The sequence below is a fragment of the Xiphophorus couchianus genome, chromosome 21 (assembly GCF_001444195.1).
Source record: "Xiphophorus couchianus chromosome 21, X_couchianus-1.0, whole genome shotgun sequence".
Lineage (NCBI taxonomy): Eukaryota > Metazoa > Chordata > Actinopteri > Cyprinodontiformes > Poeciliidae > Xiphophorus > Xiphophorus couchianus.
This window is the reverse complement of record NC_040248.1, coordinates 2,505,496-2,515,600: the sequence shown is the minus strand read 5'-3', so window position 1 is coordinate 2,515,600 and position 10,105 is coordinate 2,505,496. Positions and strand designations below refer to the sequence as shown.

Genomic DNA, 10,105 nt, shown 5'->3' with positions numbered 1-10,105 from the left:
ATTTTTCCCTTTTGTTTGGATGTTATGTAGCAGGAAAAATTCCTGCTCTTACTTTTTCACTTTCAGACAATTGTTATAACGCATACCCATGGCAACAAGAAACTGCTTTTACAACTGGGAGCATCTAATTAGTACCTCAAAAGCTCAAATAATACCTCAAATATGATCGCAAATCCCAGAGGAGTTTCATAAATACAGAGAGCAGAGACAGAAGGAGGAATTCAAACTTTAACCATATAAAGGCAGCCATTTAAAGAGGAGCAACAAAAGCAAATGAGGTGGATTAGCAGTGCTTGTCAAAGATTTCATCGTAGCAGTCTACTGAAAGAGATTTTCAGTTTGTTTTGAAGCAGACATATACTTAATCAACTTGCTGTGTATTCGCTCTTGAAAAATTAGGCTACAATTTATAGTTTGCGACAGTTAGCTTTGATATGAAAATTAGTTTGATGATCATTTTTACATGTTTGATTTTAGCATTTTAAAGCAAAATCTGTCATTCAGAGGTTCTTTAGCCGACATATGTTGACTACTTGTGTTAATGTTTATGTATCGGGGAATAACTACATTATACAGTCAATGTTTGAGTTGGTCTGAAAGAGAAACGCTACATCTTTGATATGTAACACTCTCACTGTCTGAACTGAACTACTAATTTTACTTTTTTTAGAGCCCTGGTGGTGTGGGGGCCCTAATCAGCCTTGGGCCGGTCTGTATGATAGATATCATTGCCATCCCTTGTCCTCTTAATGATAGGAAGAAACAGATGCACAAAAAACTGAATTCAGTTGATGAGTTATGAAAAATCAGGGTTTAAAAAGTCAAGCTGTGTCATCTAGATTTCCAAAGCAGAAGGTGGAGGCTGTAAGGAGTTTGTGCTCCTTTTACTCTAAACAATACTCCAGTAAAGGACTTAAGTTGAGGAGGCGAGGGCTTACTGCTGATATACTGAACCATCTGTTGTTTACACCCTGGCGTTACCTCATGGGCATCCTCTGTGAAGAAAATGAGACAAAAGCACAGGAGCTGATGAGTGCTCTCGAATTTAAAAGCCCTGGTTTTTATTCATTTAACATCCCCTGATGAGAGCCTGAGCTTTCCTCCCTGTGAGGTCTGCAGTGACTTAACCGAAGTCACAGAGAGTTTTGGACTAAAGTTATGCAGTGAAATGGAGAAAACTGAAGATTAGTTGTGGCAAATGTCTTGGAGCATGTTGTACATATTGTGTACGAACTTGGTTTTCAGGTTGGTTTCCACAATGGGCAGAAGAAGTGAGAGAGAATATTGGTGATTATTGCTTCTGGAAGACGATAAACAAATGTTTTCTGACAAACAGCAGAGGGATGTTTGGCCTTTTACTAAAAGAAATTAACAGTTTGAGTTCAATGGACTAAATTACACGAGAGTTTAAAACTGTTTGCATCTCATTGAGTGGAATAAATGAACTTGGTGGAGAAACTTTAGGCATTTCTTGCAGCTGTTTACCAGTTTTGCACTTATCTCAGCAGGGATGTCAACCCACTCCTCCATATAAAAATTCTCTAAATGTTTTAGGGTTCAAGGCAGCCTCTTGGCAAATCAAATCACCATAAAAGATTTACACCTTGCAGCTCTAAACTGTGGAAGACAGATTGAACGTCCTGTGTCAATGTTGCCAGTAAGGCCTTTAAATGAGTCAGAGAAGTTGTTGGGTGATTCTAAAACTGAGCTGGTTGGGAGAAAGGGTGGTTGGTTGGTCTGTTGGAAGAATGGTTGGCTGATTGGCTGAAAGGCTAATTGATTGTGTGGGTGGTTGGCTTATAGGATAGTTGATTGGTTGGTTTGAAAGATGGTTGGAAGGAAGGTTAATTTGATAGTTGGTTGGTTAGGAAGAAGGTTTGTTGGCGGAATGATGGTTGGTTGGTTAGTAAGTTGTCTGGAAAGATGATTGGTTGGTTTTTGTTTGGTTGGTTGGTAAGTTGCTAGTAGGTCGTCTAGAAGGTTGGTTAGTTTTTGGTTGGCTAATTGGTTGGTAGGTAGGTTGTCTGAAAGGATGGTTAGCTGGAGAAATGTCTTTTCAAGAAATGGTCATGTTGCTCCCAATAATGTTTGAATAAATGCTTGAAACTGTTGCCATTTTAGCAGTGTGGACTTTTAAACACCTCTTTAGCAAGGGTCCATAAATAAAACATTAAAATCCATGAGAGTATCCAGCTAGGTGCTGAAATAATTTACAGCTTTTGCGTTACTGTTCAGGCTACAGTTCAACCTATTCCAAACAAATTTCTGTCATTTTTCCTTCAAGTTATGGAGGAAAAAGTTTCTAATTTCCTCTGGTCTGATGGAAATTTTTGAACATGTAAACCTCTCATAAGCAGAGATTGACATGCTGTCAGGATGGAAACGAGCTCCTTCATACTCTGCCAACCCCACAACCCCAACCATCAGTTACTGAGGGTCACAGGTGAACAAATACAAGAACCTCACACACGCAGACTAATTAACCTGTCATTATATCCACACCTGAAGCACCAAAATTGCTTTTTCACAACTCTCACATTTAGCAGCTGCAGAGATTGGGGGTCATTTTTCTGAAGTTGCCATTTTTCAGTTTGATTGCATTCAGTTTGTGAAACAGAAATGGTTGCACAAACACAGTAGAAAAATAATTATTTCTGTGGCCAACAGAAAAGCTATTTATTTTGGATGCTTTTTGGCATTTTTATAATTCAAACTCCTCGTCTAGATGCTGATTGTTGGTTTGCTTCTCTTCATAACAATGGAGAACAAACAACAAAACCCATCAGAACGTGTTGCTCGATAGGAAATGGTGCTCTGTAATATGCATTATTGATCCATTCTGCATTGTTTATGAAATTTTAAAACATAAACATGAATTAGCCCATGTATTGCAAAGGGTTTTTAGCAATAGACAGAAAAACACAGTCCTCTGAAGATCCATAGCTCAGCCACACTTTGAAGTGGAAACACCATTTAAAGTTTTAGAAAGTTATAGAAAGTTGGACTTTACTAAAATAAACTAGTATTTAAATAACTTTTATTGCTTTAACACGATCCCACTGTAAGTTTTATGTCTTTTTTTCTCTCAGAAGGTGGTGTTGTCACACTAGTTTTCAACCCTGTGAAATATCCAGAAACCTTTTTGATTAAACCACTTTCATGTTCACAGTTTCTCCTCCACAGAGACAATTTACATATCAAAACGTAAGCATTTCTCTCTGTTTTCACCCAGTGCACATCTCTCTGGTTTAACAGATTCTGTTTTCTTTCAAATCCCACCAGAGTGCAGAGATCTCTCACACAAACTACAATTCACTCCCATCATATCAGCACAAAATTTTTCTTTCAAAGCTGGAATTGAGCATTCTTCGTTTACCTATAAAATGGTAAAGAAATGTAAAAATGACTGTATATGGCAACCAGAGGGTCTGGCACACAACAGCCTGAGATTTTTTTAAAAATGATTTTTGGTTTTCAAACAGCAACTGTTTGTTTGAGACATTGATTTGTTTCTGTTTTGTTTGTTCTTCTCAACATAGTGGAATCACCAAAGCAACAAGTGGTTCAACATTTTCTGTATTTGTGGTCTTTATGGCATTGATTTCATTCTTTTATATGTTATTCCTTCATAGTTGCCTTGTAACTGAGAATAATTTTGCAGTACTCAGAATTAATACACATCCGAAAGAACTTTTAACTTGTACTTTCAGAATAAGGTTCACAAATACCCTATAAAACTCATATACCTGGCTTGAAAGAAACTCTCTAGCCTGAATCTGGAAACTAACCTTTAATAAACACGATGTTCTTGTTAAAGCAGCTTAAGTCACGAGTTCAGACTCCTTTGAAACAGTTTTGAAACAGGTTCCCTGTCCTGACACATCACAGTTCGAGTTAACACACAACGCTTCCCTCTAATCTTTTCAAATATTTAGGTTTTAAGTTGTCAGAAACACTGTGCGGCTGTTCACTGAAAAATTGATATACCTATTTATTCACTCAGTTGCACACTGTCTCCTACAAATAGGAACCATCACTGTTTTTAACTCTCTTCCCCTTCCGCAGCATGAGGAAGCAGTCTGATCTTCTGCCGGGCTTAACGGGATGACAACCTCTGCTCAGCTTATGTGGAAAATCCAGGATACATCCTCAGCAGAGCTCATATAACACAGTGACACAGGAAAACAGCTCCCCTGAAAAGCATTTACAGTAATGCTGTGTGTCAGAGATATGGGGGAAAAAAAGAATTTTATAGCTCTAATATGGGAGAAATGCAAATGATCTACAGTGAAAGTGAGGGCTGGGAAACTGCAGTGAGCTACAGTTGACTCTGAGGATGGGATGGTAGAAAATAAATCAGAATATTAGAAAGTAAAATTACCTCCAGACTCTCTTCCAGCCTTTTTGTAGCAGCTGCTTCTGTATTGGTGCTATAAAGATCAACTGAATGAAATTAAATCATAAACTCTAATCTGTTCTTCAATTATTATTACAAAATGTAAGTTAAAATAATTTCTTTAAATGTTTTTTAGCATGCTCATGTTTCTGATTGGCTACTAAGCTACTTTGCTCCTCAAGCTAGGACAAGTGCAACATGGGTGAGGAAAAGACCTCATATCCGATTAAAATCAGACGGTATGAGGCAGCATTCATGCTAAACAAATGCAAAAATTATTAAAATAGTGAATAAAAGCGAGAAAAAATAGTTTCTTTACATATTTTGTAGCATTTGTGGGTCTTGTAAGAGGTTCCCCGGCCAGAAGCTAATGCTGTTTGGGCCATGGCCTGCAGAAGTTTGGGAACCCCTGGTGTATGTAAACTTCTGGTTTCAACTATATTCCAATGACTTTGTTCTCTAAATTTGGCTTAGTTTCTAATACCAAAACCTACACTAAAAGAATTTGTTGCCTTCTTGTAAAGCCTGAAAGTAAGCTACAACTTTGTTTTGCTGTTCACATTTTTCACAAATGATTTTTCAAAAATCAGCTGTAAAAAAAAACAAAAACCTAAAAATCAATAATGTCACTTAAACCGAAGTAACAGGAACCTCCAGGAACTCCTCCATCAACATTCTGAAAATGCAGATTTGCATATTTAAATGTTAAGCCTGGCAACCAGTGCTTTCACGTCCAGCTTAGCGGTGATTAGCACCAGCTGGAGGCAGTAACTTTTGTCAGTGTGAATGTGAGCTAATTTGTTTTCATAAATTATTTTCAGATTTCTCCTTCATTTTGGATGGTGTGAGTTTTTACATTTGTGTAAAACAAAAACTATAACTTTTAATTAAATTAGCTCAATGGGCTATAAAGTAGAACTAAAAGCTGCTTGATAATTTCAGTGTGATGTAAGTATTCATCTACAATGAAAATGAAAGGCAAAGTGAAAATCTTAGAAATTTTGTCCAGTCTTTAGGCACTTGGAGATAAACAAAACCCTTCAATGATCCTTAGAGTAAAGAAATAAACACCAAGCATGTGGAGCTCTTCATTAACAAGCGCTGCTGCTGCTGGCTGTAGTTAACCGAAGTGGCATGCTGTAGAAAAGCTGGCTGCAATTGGCCCTGAGGAATGTTAATTACCTCCGTGACAATAAATCCATAAAGATTTGAAGGAAAAAGAGATTCTTGAGGATAAACAAAGGAAAGGAGTGAGTTATTAAGTTCAGTCAGCTGTGAAAAATAGGATTTCTGTTAGATAAAAACTGGAAATAATTGACTGATGCCAGAGAATGCAAGGTTTTACAGATAAGAAGAATCCAAAGGTTGAAGGATAGTAGCTCTCAAGGATTAAACTGCTTGTTTGGCGCAACCTAAAAGCCAAAACTCAATACACACAAAAAAGAACCATTGAGATTTATGAGGCTTGAACAAACAAATGTTTTTAATTAAAATATAAGTAAAGCAATAAAAAACTTCTATTGGCTGATTTAAACAAAAATTCACACTTTTACAATCCTAAAGCATCTCAGAGCTAGCTGTGTATAGTTCAGCTGTACAATATACTGCTCAACAATTCAGCCTATACAGGGTCTTTAACAGGAAAAAAAAGAAAATCAAATGGGAAGGTGTGGATGTTGATTCCCACCGAATCAGAGAACAGTCCAGGTTCTGGATTTTAAAGGATCTTTTCTATTATGCAAAATTTCCATTTTGCATGTTTTTCTCTTTTATGTGGGTCTCAATTGCTTCTAAAACAGCACAAGTGCTTAAAAAATCCCAAGTTGATGTTTTTTGGTGTTTGGAAAATTAACCATTTTGAAATGTTTAACGTCACAAACCAAGCTGGGCTCCAGGATGTTTGGGCAGCTGGTTTTATCACTGTATCAGTACAATGGCTGCTGGAAAAGACAATGTGTAGTTGTTGACTTGCCAACCAGAAACCACTTGCTGCATTATTATTGGTTGTGCAGGAGGCTCCACTTTTGCTTTTCAAATATGTATGGTTGTATAATTGCGCATCTGTTTGCAGCCATTTTCTTGTGTGAGTGTAAATGTTGAGTTGGGGGGCGTGGCCAGCAGGAGCTTATTTGGATTTAAAGTGACAAGATGCCCTAAAACAGCTCATTATGAAAGGAGCTCAAAATAGACTAAAATCTCATCATCTAAGAATGACTTTGTGCAAACAAAAGTAACAAACATATTTTGTACAAACCATAGACCTATCCTAACCTGTTCAAGCAAGCATTATAGGTCACCTTTAAGACACAGCGCTCAAAGCCTCAATATGGCTAATAAAAACACAGATAACTGATGAACTTTTACAAACCACAGAGCAAACAGGCGTTCCAGTCACTTCGAGTGTAATGGATGTCTACGTCACTCTAGGAAAACACAATCAGCTGTCTAAAAAACAGATCCACGGTGACTTTCAGAACGTTCTTGAAGAAAACACAAAGATGTAGCAGTTTTTAGAACCAACACACAGCTGGTGGAAAATATCCATTTTCAGTTTTCATAATTGAAAACAAAAAACAATTCTGACAGACAGTTTGTAAATCTCCTTTTCATTGTTCCCTCATCAGTACTACTTCCCTTTGTTCCGTCGTTGCCGGGTTTTCCTGTGATGTTAAGCAATGTCTCCACTCCTCAGAAGAGTTTGAGCCACTGAGGAAGGGGCGGAGGTCCGCAGGAGGTCAAATCGACCTCCCTCAGCCGCAGGAGATGACAGTGAAGCGTTTGGAGATGCAGGACATGTTGTGCAGCACGATTCCCAACAGGAACAGCAGCACACACGCCACCAAAATAACCGTGCAAACGCCGGACCATGTGGAACCCTTTCCTCCTCCAACAGGGCCGGGAACTCTCCTCTCACCTTCGCTGCCGTCCAGCCCGACGCTCTCCAGACCCATCGCCAGGCCCAGAGGTTGCTGTTCGGCCACGGTCACCACCGTCACGCCCTTCTGCTGGCCGCCAGGAAGAAAGCGGCAACCCAGGTCTCCCGGCAGGCCGAGCGCCCGCTCCTTGGTGACCGGCAACGGCAACATGTAGCAACCATTGCTAGGGAGGCGGATGAAGACGGGCGTATGCTCCGAGGCGTGAGGTATAGCGATGACAGTGATGATGTCCGGGTCGTCTGGCAGCTGGGAGACGGACAGGCCGGGGGGAAGCTTGGTGACGCCGCGGCACCAAGGGCAGCGGATCTCCTTCTGGGTGCTGCGCATCTGGGTCAGGCACACGGAGCAGCAGGTGTGCCTGCAGTCCAGGAGTTTGGGCCGCCGCCGGGGGCTGTAGTAGTTAAAGCAGATCTGGCATTCCAGAATGGAGTCCTGGGAAAGAGTCTCCATGTTGGAAAGGTGCAACCAGCAGCCAGTAGCTTGGTTAGTCTCAATGCAGAGCAGGTTGTGATGTTTTGCAATCCAACACTGTCCTCAACTTCACTGTCGTCAAAACCCTTCAGTTGGCGAAATGTTCCATCTGCAACAGAAGAAGAAGAAAGACCAGTCTTTAGAAACTGCATGTAAAATGAAAGCCTTTCTCAATCATACGACAAGACCTGTTGTAATAAGAAAGAAATCAATTAATCGCATGATGAATTAAAATTAGTTCAATAATTTTTATTTGAATGATTTATTGTTTTTGCATTTTGAATTTAAGATTTAAAAAAATCTTTGTAAATGTGCTCTATTCAAAACTCTTCAAGTGGCAATTTTACCTTAAAATTAACTTCAAATTATGTTAACAAAACCAAAAAAAAAAACTCCTATTAAGCACTTACTGCAATTTAATTATACATCAGTTAATCTAAAACAATTAACAGATCAGTCCTACGCTGTACTGCAGTGAAGTCAAGCAAAAAGGGCTGAGCTTTTTGCTCTGATGCTTGACCATTTTTTTAGCTGCAGATGAATTTTTCTGTGACAAATAATCCAGAGTTTGCTAAAGGAATGCAATGTTATTGCAATTTATGGAATAAAATGTTTATTTTCTCATTTAAAAAAGAAATTCAATTACTTGTTTTTTTTTTGCATCTCCTCATGTATTTCTAATATTGTATAAAACAGGCAAAAAATGTGCAGAAAGTGCTAAATTGGTATCCGATTAATCAATTAATTGTCAGAATAACCGATTAATAGATTAATTGTCAAAATAATTAGCAGAAAAATCAATTACTAAAATAATTGTTAGTTGCAGATTGAAAGATGTTATTTGCAGAAAGAACCACACAATTAGAGCAGCAATGAATTCAAAACTGAACAATAAATACAATTTGCATTTAAATAAAAATAAAAAAAAGAGAAAGAAAAAAGCTTGTACATCTGTTCTACACAAAACTCCTCAAGTTTCAGTCTTGGCTTCACCCGGTTCAAATTATATAAAAAGAAATTTCATATTAAAAACTTTCTTGATACCCAATTAATTGGTTAATCCAAGACACAAAAACATGGCAGATTTGTATCCGATTAATCGCTAGAATAATTGATTAATCGCTAGAATAATTGATAGAATAGCTGTTTTCTAAAATAACTATTAGTTGCAGCCCTATATTTAGATATGAGAAACAACTGGCATTCTTGTGAATGATGCAGACAATGTATGTATCATCCAGCAGGTGACTGCAGCAGCAGTGTATTCATACGATCCTTCGGTATTTGTCTCGACTGTGGCTGTTTCCTTTTTCTCCTTTAGGCCTCACACTCCAGGAACCCCTCCGTCTACATCCGACTCTTCTTGCATAATCACGTCCTCAGTGTTAATTCATACGGAAGCGGCCATAGTTTGTTTTTACAGATGATTAAGCCCTGTCAAAATACCACCATGGAAACATGGAATACCAAACAGGGCCAAGCCGCCTTTACGTTTTGTTTCTTTGCCCAAATTTTCAAGTATGAAAACTGCTGAGGAGGAAAAAAAGGAAGAAAAACGAGTAGATTTTCCTCTCTTTCTCTTTTTTTTCTACGCTGCCATCACGACAGAGACGCTGTCCCTTCAGGCGTAAAAAGCGGGAGAGGACGAAGTGAGATGGAGAGAAACGATGATAGAAATAGAAAAAGGTGACCACTGATTGTCTCGCAATACTGAGCGTCGGTGTCCCTTATCAGAAACAAGATATCAGGTAATTACAGCTCTCGTGGCGCCCCGTAGGGACACCGATGCAGCAGGAGAGAGATAAGAAGAGGTTTCACATCAAACATGTTCAGAGCAGATCATTCAGTCCTGCTGGCGAGGTTCATTAAAGTGCAGATCAAACTCGACCTTGGATGGAAAAACATAACAGGACCAGAAAAAAAACATCAAATATCTACTCAAATCCTCTCTGAATATAAAGAATTTCAGTATGGAAAGAAAGTATACCATCTCACATTTCATAATAATTTATTAGACAAACATAAGAGCAAAATGGAAAAGCTGTGCATGGACACAAGAAGAACGCATAATGAATTTTAGCCCGCTTTTCTTTCCAACATTGCTTCAGATTAGTTAAGTCTCTCTCTCTCTTAAAGGGGCGACATTATGTATTTTCCAGACACAGAGGGTCACTTTTTATCACAATCTAGTAACTATTTCACCTTCAGTCATTATAAAAATACTGTAAAAATTAAACATGATTAGTTTTTGTCTCTTTCAGAAGCTCCTGTTCTGTGTGAAACGTCTAGGAAGTAATCACAA

At 38.5% G+C, this 10,105-nt stretch overlaps 1 protein-coding gene across 2 annotated transcripts in view; it reads right to left on the bottom strand.

Annotated features, from left to right (window-relative positions):
- Positions 1 to 5,855: 5,855 nt before the first annotated feature.
- Positions 5,856 to 10,105, bottom strand: part of rnf152 (ring finger protein 152) — a 40,815-nt gene continuing 36,565 nt past the window's right edge. For both annotated transcript variants that reach the window (XM_028004770.1, XM_028004769.1), the window contains one exon: positions 5,856 to 7,912. In XM_028004770.1, coding sequence (XP_027860571.1) covers positions 7,147 to 7,782 — 636 coding nt within the window. In that variant the 5' untranslated portion in view covers positions 7,783 to 7,912 and the 3' untranslated portion in view covers positions 5,856 to 7,146. The remainder of the gene's footprint in view (positions 7,913 to 10,105) is intronic.